General features: G+C 38.9%; 1 protein-coding gene across 3 annotated transcripts in view; it reads left to right on the top strand.

Annotated features, from left to right (window-relative positions):
• The first annotated feature begins 271 nt into the window (after positions 1 to 271).
• The window catches only part of LOC136864583 (anionic trypsin-2), a 111797-nt gene continuing 93303 nt past the window's right edge, over positions 272 to 18765 (top strand). For all 3 annotated transcript variants that reach the window (XM_067141794.2, XM_067141786.2, XM_067141776.2), the window contains exon 1: positions 272 to 375. In XM_067141794.2, the coding sequence (XP_066997895.2) occupies positions 291 to 375 (85 nt within the window). In that variant the 5' untranslated portion in view covers positions 272 to 290. The remainder of the gene's footprint in view (positions 376 to 18765) is intronic.

The following is an 18765-nucleotide window of genomic DNA, read 5'->3' on the forward strand; positions in this document are numbered from 1 at the left end:
CTTGGATGTTAAGGCTTGGTTTATGAAAACAGAGTCTGTAAATCTACAGTATCTTGGTATTTACGATTCAATTTTATCTTGCTACTTTTATGCCATTACTGTCAATAATTCAAACGAATACAGCTGAATGCTTGGATACTATCTATACATTCACTCAGTTTTATAGTCTACTTACAAGGAAGTTTTAGACATTGACCTTGTAACAGTCAGTTCAGGTTCAATAACGACAGATAAAGTATATTATACAGTACACTCGAGAACAAGAGTTTCAGACACGACGGGACAGTGTAATGGATAAACAGACATTATGGATTGTTCTTACTGTGTTCGCAGTAAAGACTCTCGTCGTGGATTGTCGTCGTTCACCGAAAGAAGGTAATTACAAACTAATCTCTACTTTACTCCAACGAATCGATTTTTCAAGCTCTGTTTTTTTACAAACAGTATTTTACTGGCAATATAAGATAATTATTTCTCGAGAATCCAACGAAATATTTAGAAAACCGGCTTACATTATTTATTTATTTATTTATTTATTTATTTATTTATTTATTTATTTATTTATTTATTTATTTATTTATTTATTCATTTATTTATTATCCAGTACACTCGACCCAGTAGACCCAATGAAGTACCTTCTTAACACACCAATACATATAATACATTATCTAAGTTAAAATAAATGCATAAATAAAAAAGAAAAATAATTTGATAAATCAATAATAATAATAATAATAATAATAATAATAATAATAATAATAATAATAATAATAAAAAAGGATTGTGTGTGTGTGTGTGTGTGTGTGTGTGTGTGTGTGTGTGTGTGTGTGTGTGTGTGTGTGTGTGTGTGTGTGTGGGTGGGTGGGTGTGACGCCTAGTTAAATCTACGGCACGCAGAGGACTGACATTTTTCACATATGTGGCTGGAGGGGAGTCCAAATGCACATCAAAGCCCGATTTTTATTTTTCCGTTCGTTGGGGAGCTATGAACAAAAACCGACGGAAAACGTGTGTTGGGATATGACGATCCAACGTGGTTACATATAGATTCACTGTCACTAGGCAACGTACATAAGATAGATAACAGAGGTCAATGAGCCATTTTCGGTCCCCTACACGAGAAGCCATATTCAGTCCGTGATATCCGGAAGTGTTTGTCTGTGTGTATGTGTGCGATGCCCGGCCAAGCCACGCAGAGATCTGACATTTTAAACATAGACTCATCATACACTAAAGGCTGAGCCTTGTCGCTGCAACCATTCTCCTCTCAATCCTACTGCTCTCTTCACTTCCTTGCAGTCTTTACAACCCACCAAGTTTCTCACATCCTCGAAGTATGTCTTCCTTGGTCTTCCTCTTCATTTTCTTTTATTTTGAAAGGCCGGTTAGCAAGAGCTATTCTTCTTTGAATTTCCTTCGTGTCTTCAGTAACATAGACGTATATAATTCCTTATACATGTAAAGACCTGTTTTCATTGAAAAATGAAAATCCACAGCCTGTTTCTATTCATTCAACCGGGTCAGAAATGGAATGAATGAAGTCCCAACCTAGCAACGAGGATAGGAACTCTACCGGCTGCCGAAGCCTGTCGCACTTCTCTGGGTCAATGATTAATGACTGACATATGAAATAAAATTATATTGGAGAGTGTTGCTGCAATGAAAGATGACATTGAAAACCAGAGTGCCCGGAGACAAACCTGTCCCGCCTCTGCTTTGTCTAGCACAAATCTCACATGCAGTGACCGCGATTTGAACCACAGAACCCAGCGGTGAGAGGCCGGCGTGCTGCCGCCTGAGCCACGGAGGCTACCTGTTTCATTGCCATAATTATTTTTTATTATTTATCGATACGGCCACCTGTGGGCCACGTTTACACAATCTTCCTTCTATCACGCAGACTGATACCCTTCTCTTTACACTCTCGCCAAAGATTCTTGAGTGTTTGACTTCTTCTTCCTCGTTCTTCCACCGAGATGTTCCGTGGCTTCGCATGTTGCTCTTCAGACGCATCCCTCATTCCCACAACCTTCTTCCTAAATGATGTCCTTTCTTTTATATCCTCCTCCTTGGTACCTATTTCTGCCAAGTCATTGTGCACCTGTGTAAGCCATCCCGGTTGTTTATTCCACTTTTCCTGCAGAAGAAGGATAATTTTGGCCAATCTCTCTCTTTTGATATGTACATAAAACGTCAGTCTCCTTTACCTCGTCACATTTGTGATTCTTTCTACTGTCTTGTAGAGCTCCAAATTCGATCTTACCTGATATTCATTTCATTCACTTACAATTTTAGGGAATATGAGTATTTCGTTAAACCAGCAATCACTGTAAACGTGAACCTTATTTTCTTTCAAACAACTCACTCTTATACTGTATTATTTTATTTAAAGGAAACATATAGCACATAACATACATAATAATAAACAAGGAATACCGTCGTAATTAATACATATATCAGTTAAGGCTGCCTGCTGTCATTTCTTGATGGATACAGTACTTTTGCATCCATCTCTTGGCACAGGCCAGAGCAAAGTGTAGCTTCCACTGAAGTCCCAGTCTCATCCATGGCTGTGACAATATGGAAGTTGCTGGGGAATGGGTGGTGCTGATTAATGACATTCAGAGCACAACCAGTGTGTCTGAGTGTCATGAAAGGTGTTGCTCATAGGGTTAGCTGTGCTACAATAGCACTGTCTGGCCCAGTGAGGAAAGCAATGGCAAACTACCTCACTCCTCATCTTGCCTAGTACGCCTCATTTTGGTACTGCCATTGGTTTTTGTGGTTTCCCTATAACTGCATAGCCTTTGGTGATGCTATTTGAGGATCCAACCAGCCTCTGGGCTGATGACCTAACAGACAGACATCAGTTAAGGTGCCATTTGAAGTCCATGGCTTAGGAAGGCATTTTAGGTCCTCCACACGAGGAGCCATATTCAGTACGTGATATCCGGAAGTGTTTGTGTGTATGCGTGCGATATCCAGGCAAGTGTACGTCACGCAGAGATCTGAATTTTTAACGAACGTGAACACAGCATTTCACCGACCGCGCACGGCTGTGTCAAAGAGCAATTCTTGCTCCAAGAAATGAAGCTGTCAACGTCATCAACAAGCAACTTTTACAAGAAGTATCCAGTGTTCTACAAATTGTCAAGTCTATCGACATGCAATGTTATACACATGTGACTGTTATCTACACGACAGAGCTTTTCACAATTTCGAGTCACCTGGAGTACCCTCGAACTTGGAGCGAACGTTTCTGGGACCGATTATCCTTCTCAGGAATATGAATCCTCCTTCCCTCTGCAATGGAACATGACTTTCGGTCAAGGAACTGATGCCGAAAATTATTGAAGCCACCATCGTGACTGGACATGCCGCGGGGGGAAGGTAGTATGAATTGCTCGGATTCATATCATCCCTTCGAATATACCGTTTCCATTTTGACGTCTGCAGTTCATCGTTCGTTTGAGTTTTGCTACGTGCATCAACAAGGCACAAGAACAATCCCTTAAAGTTTTAGGACTCGATCTCCGGAAACCGTCAACAGCACGTGGGTTGTCCAGGGGTTGGAAAGGCAAACTCACTAGACATCTGAACTCCGAATGGGAGAACACTTTATATAGTTTATCCGGAATCTCTATAAGAAAAGATTAGAAGATTAGTTTCTTTTCTATATAATATGGTATTTTATATTATTTTAATAGTATTTGCACCATCCACCATCCTGGTATCTTAAGCATTGAAAGTAAATATATAATTAAAAATAAAACAATGCAATTCATGCAATTTATGTAAAAACCACGCGTGTTAATAAATATTATTTTTATTTTGCTTTTAAATAAATGGTATAAAATCATATAACAATTGAAGAAATACACGTGGGCGAAGCCACGCGTACATGTTAGTACAAAATAAAATAATTATCTCAATTAAGTACAGGATCTTTCCATGTGCAAATACACATGAAATAAAACAAACACAGGGGTAAATAAACAATATGTTAACAAAGGCGACAACAATGAATCTTTATGAAGCACACACGATGACAAACAAGAAGTGACATCTGAATATTTAAGTTGGAAATTCAGGCCTTCAATTATTTATTAATTGCAGTGCCTGATCCTGAAAATACAGTAGATCTACGTCTGCAGCAAATGTTTTGTAACAGTGTAACATTTGAAAAAATGGTGAATTCAAGCGCCGAGATGTTCTGGATCTTTTAACGCAAAATAATTTATACTTCCGAGCTTCAACTTGTGAGAAAGGAGATAACATGCAACGGTCGTGGAAAACAAATTTATTGGTTGTAATTTTGTTTAATGTTTCTAAAGAGATAATAATCCTTTTGGTGTTATGACTACTGCGAGGTTAAATGCCATGTTGATCTATCATAATGGCAAAATATGCTTTTTATAATACAAATTTGGAAAAAACTTCTTTGGAACGTCAGTGACATCCGATCTAAAATAATTGGTCTCTCTGGGTAGTTAAAATAGACTGTTGTTGTAACTTACTATGCACCTCGGTTCGAGTAAGGGTTCATCAGTTGCCTTGATAAAGTATACCGCAACGTCTGTAACCTGCACCAACCTGAACGAAGAGCGTAAATAATATTTGTTTGACGCTAGTTCTGATTGTTAATGATCTTCAGAGATCCTACGGAGTCGCTGGAATATTTATTCTCAGGAGTTCTTTCACATGCCACAAGCTAACGACACGGGTTTGACACATTTTAACACGCTCATATGACACCGACTTCAGCCAGGATCGAACCCGCTATCTTGGGAACAGAATGGTAACAAATAACCAATTGTCTCTCTGAGTTCGGTAAAGCTTACGCGTTTACGTGATTGTTGATATTGTGTTTATAACCTACAGTTTCATTTGGAGTACGAACCTTAGGGATGTGACTTTCCATTCAAAATGACACATGGATTAGGCTGAGATTCTAAACCCTGTCCTTTAGTGAGAACAGGTTGACTACAAACATGCTGTGAATATCATAAAGTTGGGGCCATAGTCTTACCGAGAAAGATGCAGCTGTGCAAGAAGGGCGTAGCTGGTAGCAAGTCATCACTGACCAGTCCTGTAACAGGTTGTTGATGTTGCTTCACGTAAGGTGTTTAGAAACCCATAGTCTCCAATTCATCTTTCCAGTAACCTCCTGGTTGTGGGATACGTGTTATTTATTACGGTTTGGGTTGTTAGCTGCCATACCAACTATTTTTCCAGAAAATATAACTATAACATAGTCAAAAGAAAACTAAATGCATGTTGTTATTCTGTCCCACGCATCCAAGATTTTAAAATCGAATTAATACGAAAATGAACCAGAGCCTAATTAATTACATATTTGGCTTTAAGTTAGACCAAGAAAGGGAGCCAGGGAAGCAATACTATCACTACGGCAAATCCTAGATAGAATAATAGAAGTCAATAGAACAACGTACATAGAATTTATTGATTTGAAAAAGTTTTTGATAAAGTTTATTGGAATTTTCTGTTTCAAACATGGAAACGGAGGAACTTAATTAGAAAGACTGACGCCTGATTCTCAATTCGTACGAACTCCAAATCACAGATACAGAAGTGAATGGAGCCAAAAGAGAAGCAAAATTAAGAAGAGAGGACAAACCTTGTCTCACCCATCTCCCTACCTAATCAATTTGTTCACAGAAGATACAATCACGCCATTGACGGAGAAAACAAAATGAACAAAATCTAATGGTGAACAAACTCGTTGTATTCGTTTTGCTAATTATATTGTTATACTAGTAGACAACGAATGGGAAATGAATAAGATGCTCGATACATTAAGCAAAATTGTTGAGAAACGCAAACTGAAAATAAATGCAAAGAAGACAAAGGTAATTGTAGCCGAAAAATAGAAAAATAAAACTTAGGCAAATATAAAACTGGGCTAAATTAAATCAGTACAGGCGAAGTAATACTGCTATTTGGGAAGTGTCATTAAGGCTGAAAACTGATGCCTCAATGAGTTAAAAACGATGGTAGCAATTGTGAAACAAATCTGCTCCTAAATTCACACATCAGTTTGGAGAGTGGTGGTGGTGATTATTGTTTTAAGAGGAAGTACAACTAGGCAACCATCCTCTATATAACACTAATCAGAGAGAAAATATGGAAGGGATCCGACACTCCGAAAAATGAAGGTATCGGTCAAAGGAAGACAAGGGCCACGAAGGGCGTGAAAATGAAAGACTCCCTAGCTCTCGCAAACCTAATAGCGTCCGGGTCGGAAAAGATCAAGTGTTGACCAAGGGAGGTCGGATAGGATAGATGAAAGTGAGGAGCCTAGCACAAGTAAGTGGAAGAAATGCCAGGACTCAGCTGAGGGCCCCGTGGTCGCCAACCCACGCTCCAAAGTTAAGAACCCCTGGGGCCTCTTTTAGTCGCCTCTTACGACAGGCAGGGGATACCGTGGGTGTTATTCTACCGCCCCCACCCACAGGGGGATCAGTTTGGAGAAGCAATCCTAGCATTAGGCTACTATTTTGTAAGAATCACAAATCACAGAAACAGAAGTGAATGGAACCAAATGGGAAGCAAAAGTAAGAAGAGGGGCAAGACAATGTTTCCTCTATCTCCCTACCTGTTCAATTTATTCACAGAAGCAAACATCTCACACGTAATTTTCCTCTTTTCCACATATTTTAAGAATCCTCTCGTTTTCTTCACTTCCTGTGGTTCTTGGGAAAACTAAAATAACAAGACTTGAAGCAACTGAAATGTGGTTTTGGAGGCGGCTTATAAAAATAAGTTGGGTGGAAAGAAAGAGCAATAGAAAAGTTCTGATGGAAGTAAAGAAGAGCCGGAAAGTGCTCTCAGACATAACAATTAGAAAAATCAAGCTCTTGCGTCATATTGTGAGACACGACATCTTTCTCAAGAACGTAACTGAAAGAAAAGTTCTGGAAAGAAAACCAAGAGACCGACCAAGACCCTCATACTTCAGAAACACAGTAGAATAAATGAGGTGCCCATCATACGTTACGAATGTGGCTGCAGCGGCAACGCCTGGCTTTTATGAAATGACGATGTTGGTGGTGGTGATGATAATGATGATAAGTTGTAATGGAAGAAGCCGTGACATGTACGTAGGTGGAAACCGAGGAAGAACTTTTCTAACTCGACCGAGAGTGGCTTTTAAATTCCCCTTTCGGTTTTGTTTTCGAGGTTGAGTAAGCTATGTTCTAAACCTTCTACTTTTTTGCAAGTTGCTTTACGTCGCACCGACACAGATAGGTCTTAAGGCAACGATGGGATAGGAAAGGGCTAGGAATGGAAAGGAAGCGGTCGTGGCCTTAATTAGGGTACAGCCCCAGCATTTGCCTGGTGTGAAAATGAGAAACCACGGAAAACCATCTTCAGGGCTGCCGACAGTGGGGTTCAAACACACTATCTCCCGAATACTGGATACTGACCGCACTTACGCGACTGCAGCTATCGAGCTCGTTCTAAACCTTCAAACCAATCTTAATTTGATGGCTACTTCAGTACAAGTTAGTTAATTCCGGTCGTTCTACTCGATTCCGATTGAGGTCAGTGGTGTTCGAGAGTGCTTAAAGGCACCAACTCCGTTTTTTGACTTTCAGCACATTAAAGAACTCAAAAAAGCAAAGTCATCTCCGTGAGCTAGAGTTCAAGGTTTACACTAATGTAACCTCGGACTAGTAAATAAATAAATAAATAAATAAATAAATAAATAAATAAATAAATAAATAAATAAATAAATAAATAAATAACATAGAGTGTTAACATTGATGTTTGGCACCATGGCAGAAGTTCGATGCTCTGCGAACATTCACAGCTCCACAGCTCGGGTTTACGCTCAGGATTTCAAGGGTCAAGAAGGGTGGTTAGATCTATGACCGGATGCCTTTGAACCCACGAATTAACCTGGTACCTAATTACTTTTGAGTAAACATCAGGGCCATGTGCCTTTCCAGAAATAAAATGTCACTTTTAAATATTTTCCTGACAGAGATTCGAACCCAGGTCCTTCCGAGAGAACCGAAAACGACTAAAGAACTCTTGCGGGTCAAAATTCCAACATCTATTAGAATATATAGAAAAGTGAAGGAAACGAATGACATTTTCATTTTACATTGACGGTAGAGTTGAGAATCGAACACGGACTATCCTAGCGAGAAGCTTATAATCAGCGTTGAGCGTACTCGGCTGACAAATAACTTGCAGTACTCATATGACTGGATGATATTGCTAAGAAGCATAAATTCATCGTCGACCTGCCTGCCAAATTTCAAGACTAGCTGTCTGCTAAATTGGCAAAATTCTTCTTCAACTGGTGTTAAGCGGACGAAATTTGATATGGATCGAAACGTACACCTCTTTCTATGGTATAAATAGGCGAGAGACGAGAAAATGCCTCAGACGGTAATGTAGGCGACTAAACGGGACGTCTGATGGCGCAATCCGTACCTCGATACGACGTACCGTTTGGCCGCAATCAATTTTCAAATGAAAGTCTGCACTATTTAGCGTGCACATTGCCTGGCTCTATCTATACTGTATGTATACAATAACTTGTCCTGACTGACTGACTGACTGACTGACTGACTGACTGACTGACTGACTGACTGACTGACTCATCATCGCCGAGCCAAAACTACTGGACATAAAGAAATGAAATTTTGGGGATACATTCATATTAACATGTAGGTGCTCGCTAAGAGAGGATTTTTGGATATTCCATCGCAGAGGGAGTGAAAAGGGGGGTGAATTATTAAAATGAGGATATCTATATCTCAAAAACTTAAAGGTTTACCGATGTAAAAATTAATATTTGGAATCTCCTTTAAAAATAAAGAAATACGTATTTTTTTGTTTTAGGAAAATCCCATTAAGGGGGGTGGAAATGGGGGAAAAGGGGTTGAACACCTTTCATGAGGAGACTTATATCTCAAAAACTGAAGATGTTACAGACAAAAAATTGAAATTTGGAATCTCCTTTGAAAATAAAGAATCACGTATTTTTGTGTTTTTGGATAATCTGATGAATAGGGGGTGAACAGGAGTGACAAATGGGGTGAATTTAAAAAAAGACTATATCTGCAAATTATTTCAGACACGTAACTTATTACAGAATTGAAAACTGGTATTTGAAATTTCCTGTAAAAGTAAAGAAACATAAATATTTTTGTCGGAAAATCCACTTAAGGGGAACTGAAAAAGAGGGTGAATTTTTAAAATTAGCGTATCTACAGTATATGTCAAGAACTTAACATGTTGCAGACGTGAAAATTGGTAATTGGAATCTCCTTTAAAAATAAGAAAACACGTATTCTTTGGTTTCCGGAAAAGAATCTTAACGCGGGGGGTGGGGGGGAGGTGAAAGGATTGAAAAATTAGTTGAATTATTTGTATGAGAATGTATATACATACCAAAAACATCTAAATATGTCAAAAACGTGAAAACTGGTATTTGGAGTCTGCTTTTAAAATAAGGAAGCACGTATTTGGGGGAGGGGGATCAAATTGGTAGAGGGGGATGAAAACGGAGATGAGTTCCTTTTACGAGGATAGGCTACATATATCTCAAAAACTGAAGATATTACAGAAGTGATAATTGGTATTTGGAAGCTCTTTTAAAGAAACGAGTACTGTTTGTTTTTGAAAAATTCACTTGAGTGGGGAGTGTGAAAAGAAGAAAAAAATGGAATACTTTTTCTGGTGAAACTTATATCTCAAAACTAAATGTTACGGACGTGGAAATAGGAATTTGGAATCTCCTTTAAAAATAAGGAAACACGCATTTTTGGGTGGGGGGAAACCAACTTAACGGGCGGGGGTGAAGTGATAAAAGAGTTGAATTCTTTTCATGAAGATACTTATATATCGAAAACTGAAGATGTTACAGACATGAAAATTTGCATTTGGAATTTTCTTTCAAACTAAAGAAACACGTAACCTTTTGTGTTTGAAAACTCCACTTAAGGGGAGGGTGAATTAATTGAAAAATTAGTTGATTACTTTGTATGAGGATATTTATACCTCAAAAACTAAAGATGTTACAGACGTGAAAATTAGTATTTGGAATCTTCTTTAAAAATAAAGAAACACGCATTGGGGGCGGGGGTGAAATCAACATGGGGCGGCGGCGGTGAAAAGGGAGTTTCATTCCTTTTTATGAGGATACATATATCTTAAAACTGAAGATGTTACAGTCGTGATAATTGGCATTTGGGCATTTGAAAGCCCCTTTCTAAACAAAAACACGTTTTTTTTGTTTTCGGAAAATTCACTTAAGGGGGAGGGTGAAAGGAAGTGAAGAAATTTAAGTTTTTATGGAGAAACTTATATCTCAAAAAAGGTTACACACGTGAAAACTTTTACTTGGAATCACCTTAAAAATAAAATAACACGCATGTTTGGAGGGGAGGGGGGGGGACGAAATCAACTCAACGAGCTGGGGTGAACAAGGAGTTGAATTCTTTTTATGAGGATACTTATATCTCAAAAACTGAAGATGTTAGAGGCTTGAACATTTTTATTTGGAATCTTCTTTCAAAGTAAAGAAACACATGTTCTTTTGTCTATGGAAAATCCACTTAAGGGGGTGAATGAATTGAAAAATTAGTTGAATTCTTTGTATGAGGATACTTATATCTCAAAAATTAAAAATGTTGCCCGACTCTATGGCTAAATGGTTAGCGTGCTGGCCGTTGTTCGCAGGGGTCCCGGGTTCGATTCCCAGCAGGGTCGGGAATTTTAACCATCATTGGTTAATTTCCCTGGCACGGGGGCTGGGTGTATGTGTTGTCTTCATCATCATGTCACCCTCCTCACGACGCGCAGGTCGTCTACGGGAGTCAAATCAAAAGACCTGCAGCTGGCGAGCCGAACACGTCCTGGGATCTCCCGGCACTAAAAGCCATACGCCATTTGATTTTAACTAAAAATCTTAAAGACGTGAACACTGGTATTTGGAATCTCATTTAAAAATAAAGAAACACGCACCTTTGGGGAGGGGGAATCAATTTAACGGGTAGGAAGGGGGGTGTAAAAAGGAGTTGAATTACTTTTATGGGTATAGTTATGTCTCAAAAACTGAAGATGTTACAGACGTGAAAATTTGTATTTGGAATCTCCTTTAAAAATAAAGAAACACGCATTTGTTTTTGTTTTTCGAAAAATCGACGTAAGGGTGTGGGGTTGAAAATAAGTAAATAAAGAGTTGAAATACGTTTATAAGGATACTTTATCTCAAAAACTGAAGGTTTTACAGACGTACAGGCTTGAAAACTGGTATTTGAATATCCTTTACAAATAATGAAACACGTATTTCTTGTTTTTTTTGCTTTCGGAAATCGAACTGAGGGGCTGAAAAGAATTGGAAAAGCGTGTGAATTTTTAAAATGAGTACCGGTATATCTACATTATATGTCGTCCGGCTCCATGGCTAAATGGTTAGCGTGCTGGCCTTTGGTGACAGGGGTCCCGGGTTCGATTCCCGGCAGGGTCTGGAATTTTAACCATCATTGGTTAATTTCCCTGACACGGGGGCTGGGTGTATGTGTTGTCTTCATCATCATGTCATCCTCATCACGACGCGCAGGTCGCCTACGGGTGCCAAATCAAAAGACCTGCACCTGACGAGCCGAACCCGTCCTAGGATCTCCCGGCATTAAAAGCCATGCTCCATTCCATTTTACATTATATGTCAAAAACTTAACATGCTAGAGACAAGAAACTTGGTATTTGGAAGGTCCTTTAAAAACACAGGAACCTGTACCTTTTTGTTTTCGGAGAGGGCACTTAACAGGGGGGGGAAAAGTAATGAAAAATAGTTCAATTTTTTTTATGAGCATACTCATATCTTAAAAACTGAAAATGTTACAGACGTGGAAAATTGATATTTGGAATGTCCTTTAAAAATAGGGAAACATGTATTTTTGTTTTCGGGAAATACACTTAGATGGGGCTAGGGGAAGCACTGATCAAGGGGTTGGATGGGGATACTAATGTATATCTCAAAAAGTGAATATGTCTGAATATGTTACAGATGTGGGAATAGGTATTTGGAATCTCCCATAAAAATTGAGAAATATGTATTTATTTTTTGACTTGAGAGAAGACTGTTTCTCACATGTAGAGTTCTATGTCGCATGGTCGTCTTAGGAATTTTCAGATAGTCTCTTAGTATAATGCCGAGGAGCGATTACTCCGATCAAATTACGAAGTCCACGCAAGCGAAACCGCGGGTAATTGCTAGTCTTATATAAACAAAGCCAGAAGGCTAACTGACTGACATAAATGTTTACCCACTTCGGCATGAGCTAGAAACTTGAAATTTGGCAATGTGATAGATATTAGCCTTAAAAATACGGAAAAATTCCAAAAAAATCAAATTTTTAATTTTTGCCCCCTCCTCCAAACAAAATAGCAGACGCCATGATGCAGTGCCCTACAATATCAAAATTTGGCAAAGATCTAGCTCCTATCCTGTAACTGACGTAGAAATTGCAAGAAGTTCAAATATTTACTATTTTACCCATTAAAAATTGAAATATTGAGCCAATTTTAATGACGGTGCACACTTTCGTTTCGAGCTATCTTGTGGCTGAACGGTAATTGCTATCAATGAAGGGATTGCACTTTCGCCTCCTAAAATTAAATCTACAACTTTGGTCCTAAGACTTTTTGTCGTATCTCGACCCCTTCTACCTCAGATTGAGCTTCATTTTCTCGGTTTTGGAAAATTTTGTTAAATTTCCGTAAATTATTTTACTGATTCACACACTCGTAAGACAGATGCACGAAATTCAGCACGCTCCCTGGCACGATTATTGTCCATATGTAGACCGACTTTCATTATTCTAGCTGCCTTGAATGTATAGGAATATGGAAGGAATATGTGGAAACACTAATCAAATTTTAGTCTAATTTATACTTCCTAAGCAATTTATGGCGAATTCCGGGGAGATACGGCAAAACCTCAAATAACAAAAATTCTAGGTAGTTTCATCGTCGACCTGTCTGCCTAGTTTCAAGACTGTAGCTGTCTGCTAATTTGGCGAAATTATATTTCTACTGGTGTTGAGCGGACGAAATTTGATATGGATCGAAATGTTCACCTCTTTCTATGGCATACATAGGCAAGATACGAGAAAATGCCAAGACAGTAATGTAGGCGACTAAAAGGGCGTCTGACGGTGCAATCCGTAACTCGATACGACGTACCGTTTGGCCGCAATCAATTTTCAAATGAAAGTCTGCACTATTTAGCGTGCACATTGCCTGGCTCTATATTATCCCTCCCTATTATATAAAGCCACATCCAGTATCCAGTATTCGGGAGATAGTAGGTTCGAACCCCACTGTCGGCAGCCCTGAAGATGGTTTTCCGTGGTTTCCCATTTTCACACCAGGCAAATGCCGGGGCTGTACCTTAATTAAGGCCTAGGTCGCTTCCTTCCGACTCCTAGCCCTTTCCTGTCCCATCGTCGTCATGAGACCTATCTGTGTCGGTGCGACGTAAAGCAAATAGCAATAAATAAATAAATAAATAAATAAATAAATAAATAAATAAATAAATAAATAAATAAATAAATAAATAAATAAATAAATAAATAAATAAATAAATAAATAAAGCCACATGGCTAACTGACCGACTCACTGACTCACTGACATTAATGTTTGCCCACTTCCAGGTGAGCTAGGAACTTTAAATTCGGCAGTCTGATAGATATTAGGATATAACTCCAGGAAAAATTCGAAAAAGCTCAAATTTTTCATAATTAGCCCCCCCACTGAATCAAAATATCGGACTCAAATTTCTTGGTATACCCTTCCAGATGAGCTAGGAACATGAAATTCGGCAATCTGATAGCTATTAGTTTGTAACCCAAGGAAAATTTTTCATATTTAGCCCCACGCCACCGAATCAATATATCGGACTCACATTTCGGGTTAGACCCTTCCAGATGAGCTATTAACTTGAAATTCGGTGGCTGTGACCCAAGAAAAAATTCCAAAAATTCAAATTTTTCATATTTAACCCCCCTAACAAATTGGCGGACTCAAATTTCGCGTGTGTTAGACCCTTCCAGATGACCTAGGAACTTGAAATTCTTTAATCTGATAGCTATTAGGCGGTGTTATGTTACAGGCGTCGTGGATGTCATTCCACATTCGCATCGGACTATGTGTAAATCTACAGGGAGAAATGCGGTCCCACCACCCAATCAAAATATCGGACTCAATTTTGGGGTTAACCCCTTCCAGATGAGGTAGGGACTTGAAATTCGGCAATATGATAGCTATTAGGCTATTAGGCAAGGAAAATGTTTCATATTTAGCCCCCCCCCCCCACTGAATCAAAATATCGGACTCACATTTCGGGTTAGACCTTCCCAGATGAGCTATTAACTTGAAATTCGGCAATCTGATAGCTATTAGGCTGTAACCCAAGGGAAAGTTTTCATATTTAGCCGCCCCGAATCAAAATATCGGACTCAAAATATAGGTTAGACCCTTAGACATGAGCTAGGAACTTAAAATTCGGCAATCTGATAGCTATTAGCCTGCAGCCTACGGAAAAATTCCAAAAAATCCAAATTATTAATTTTTGCCCCCTCCTCCCAAACAAAATGGCGGACGCCATGATGCATTGCCCTACAAAATTAAAATTTGGCAAAGCTCTAGCTCTTAGCCTGTAACCGACGTAGAAATTGCTACAAGTTCAAATATTTAACATTTCACTCACTAAAGAATTCGAAATATTAAGCCAAATTTAATGACGGTGCAGACTTTCGTTTCGAGCTATCTTGTGGCTGAACGGTAATCGTTATCAATAATCGGATTGCACTCTCGTTCCCCAAAATGAGGAGATCAACAACTTTGATCCTATGACGTTTTGTCGCATCTCGACTCCTTCTACCTTAGATTGAGCTTCCTTTCCCCAGTTTTTGTCAATTTTGTAAAATTTCCATAAATTATTTTATTGATTCACGCACTCATAAAACAGATAGGTGCACGAAATTCAGCACGCTCCTTGGCACGACCATTGGCCATGTGTAGACCGAAAATCATTATTTTAGCTGCCTTGAATGTATGGGAAAACGGAAGGAATATGTGGAAACACTAATCTAATTTCAGCATAATGTATGTGTTCTTAAGCAATTTACGGTGAAGCCCATGGAGATGTGACAAAACCACAAATAATTAAAATTGTAGGCCGTTTTGTTGTCGTCCAGCCTGCCAAGTTTCAAGACTGTATCTGTCGGGTATGTTGGCAAAATCATTTTTCAACTTGTGAAAAGCGGACGAAATTTGACATGGATCGAAACGTTCACCTCTTCCTATGGTATAAATAGGCAAGACACGAGAAAATTCCTAAGAAAGTAATGTAGGCGTCTAAATGGGTCGTCTTCTGTCGCAATCCGTACTTCGATACGACGTACCGTTTGGCCGCAATAAATTTCCAAACGAAAGTCTGCACTATTTAGCGTGCACATTGCCTGGCTGTATCTTATATCTAACTGACTGACATTAACGTTTACCCACTTCGGCATGCGGTAGAAACTTGATATTTGGCAATTTGATAGCTATCAGCCTGCAACCTACGGAAATTTTTTTAAAAAAATCAAATTATTATTTCCCCCTCCCCCCAAAGAAATGGTGGACGCCATGATGCAGTGCCCCCAAAAATTTAAATTTGGCAAATCTCTAGCTCCTAGCGTGTAACCGACGTAGAAATTGCTACAAGTTCATATATTCAACATTTCACTCACTAAATAATTCGAAATATTAAGCCAAATTTAATGACGTTGTAGACTTTCGTTTCGAGCTATCTTGTGGCTGAACGGTAATTGCTATCAATAAACGGATTGCACTTTCGAGTCCTAAAATGAAGAGATCTACAACATTGGTCCTATGACCTTTTTTGCATCTCGACGCCTTCTACGTCAGATTCAGCTTCATTTTCCCGGTTTTGGTCAATTTTGTTAAATTTCCATAAATTATTTTACTGATTCACGCACACACAAGACAGATAGATGCACGAAGTTCAGCACGATCCTTGGCACGATCATTGGTCATATGAACACCGATTTTCATTATTCATGCTGCCTTGAATATATGAGAAAACGGAAGTAATATATGGAAACCCTTTCACATTTCAGCCTAATTTATGTCCCTTAAGCAATTTATGGTGAAGTCCATGGTGATACGGCATGACCTCAAACAACCAAAATTGCAGGTACTTTCATCGTCGACCTTCCTGCCAAATGTCAAGACTGTAGCTGTCTGCTGAGTTGGGATAATAATTTCTTAACTTGTGAAAAGCGGACGAAATTCGACATGTATGAAAACGTTCAGTTCTTACTATGGTATAAATGGCATAGCTGTAAGACAATAATGTAGGCGACTAGATGAGTCGTCTCATGCCGCGATCCGTTTCTCGATAAGACGTACCTTTGGCAGCAACAAATTTCCAAATAAAAGTCTGCACTATTTAGTGTGCACATTCCCTGGCTCTATCGGCAATCTGATAACTATTAGGCTGCAACCCAGTGAAAAATTCCAATAAATTTTAATTTTTAAACCTCCCGCCAAACAAAATGGCGGACGCAATTTTTGGATGCACCAGAAAATCGAAATCTGACGAAATTTTATTTGTTACCCTGTAAGTTTTAATATTTTACCTCCGAAAAATATCGAAATATTCAGGCAAATTTCATGCCGATGCAGACCTTCGTTTCGAAGTACTTTCATCCCACACAGTAATTCCAATCAAAACTGGATAGCACCGTCTGTCCCTGGAATTAAGCCGTCTATAAATTTGGTCGTATGATGGTTTCAAGACTGTATCTGACTATTAAGTGAATTAAATAATTTTTCAAGTTTGTGAAATTTGCCCCAGATTGAAACATTTATTCCTTTCTATAAAATAAATAGCAAGTATACAAAAAGTATATTAGCACCAAAGATGCAGGGCAGTAGAAGGGCCGTCCGTTGGCACAGTCCGTTTGTCGTTGCGACATTTTCGCCACAGTCTATTTCGAAATGTCCATTCGTAATGTAAAGTACCCGGGGGTTGGGGGTGGAGCCCCCAACGAGCGAAAGGGATTATGAAATGGTTTGAACGAAATCTAATTGGTAGTTCGACACTATGGGGTGAAAAATAAAATATTGGAAGATAAGCAAACCGCAAGACAAGTCCGATCAGCGGGTTGCCTACCCAACAGTATGTGAAGATTATGATGTGTTCCTTAAAACTTATTTCTGCTTTTATCTTCTATATAATTATATAAAAATGAAAAGTTCAAGTTCTCTCACCATGGCACAAGGGGTGAGAAGGTGAGAAAATATCGCAAATTACAGAGATTATAAGGGTGAATGTGTGTATGTTCCAGCATAGCTCTCAACCAAATTTGCTGTAGGGGCAAGAAACCCCTAGCACCCCTAAAGGAAGGGGGTGGAACTTAAAAATACGAAAATGACGATATAAGTGACGGATTTATAGTCTTTGGGGTAATAATAATAATAATTTCGTGTGGCTATTTCTAGCCGAGTGCAGCCCTTGTAAGGCAGATCCTCCGGTGAGGGTGGGCGGCATCTGCCATGTGTAGGTAACTGCGTGTTGTTGTGGTGGAGGGTGGTTTTGTGTGTGGTGTGTGGGTTGCAGGGATGTTGGGGACAGCACAAACACCCAGCCCCCGGGCCATTGGAATTAACCAATGAAGGTTAAAATCCCCGACCCGGCCGGGAATCGAACCCGGGACCCTCTGAACGCTGACCATTCAGCCAACGAGTCGGACAGTCTTTGGGGTAGCTGAGATGAACTGTGATACTCTGAATGCCGTTTAAGTCAAAGTTCGTTCCCAATCGGTATGGTATAAACATATTATGACTTACTGTTTGGGAAAGAAAACTGTAGGGTAAGACACACATACGGGCGGGATCGTACAGTATATAAAATGACTGTCATGACTGACTGACTGACTGACTGATTCATCATCGCCGAGCCAAAACTACTGGACATAAAGAAATGAAATTTTGGATTGTTTCCGGAAATTCCTTTTAAGGGGGTGCGATGAAAAGAGGTTAAAAAGAGATTGAATACTTTTTACGAGGATACTTATATCTTATATACGATAAAATTGGTATTTGGAATCTTTTTAAAAATAAACACAATTTTTACTTTTGGAAAATCCAGTGTAATAGGCGTGAAGGGCATTGACAAAGGGGGTGAGTTTAAAAAAACTATATGTATATCTACAGTATTTCTCAGAAAGGTAACATTTTACAGAGGTGAAAATTGGTATTTGGAATGTCCTATGAAAGTAAAGAAACACAGGTAATTTGTTTTCGGAAAATCCGCTTAAGGGAAACTGAAAAAGGGGATGAATTTTTAAAATGATCGTATCGATAGCACGTCTCAACACTTAACATGTTACGGGTGTAAAAATTAGTATTTTAATCTCTTTTAAAAATAAAGAACCACATATTTTTTGTTTCCGGGAAAAACACTTAAGAGAGGGAGTAAAAAGGACTGAAAAGGGAGCGGAATTCTCTCAAAAATGGAAGATTTTACAGGCGTGAAAATTGGTATTTGGATTCTCCTTTAAAACTAAAGAAATGCGTATTTTTGTTTTCGGAAAATCCACGTAAGGGGGTGAAAGAATTGAATATTAGTTGAATTCTTTGTATGAGGATACTTTTATTTCAAAACTTAAAGATGTTGCAGACGTGAAAATTGGTATTTGGAATCTCCTT

The sequence above is a fragment of the Anabrus simplex genome, chromosome 1 (genome assembly GCF_040414725.1).
Source record: "Anabrus simplex isolate iqAnaSimp1 chromosome 1, ASM4041472v1, whole genome shotgun sequence".
Lineage (NCBI taxonomy): Eukaryota > Metazoa > Arthropoda > Insecta > Orthoptera > Tettigoniidae > Anabrus > Anabrus simplex.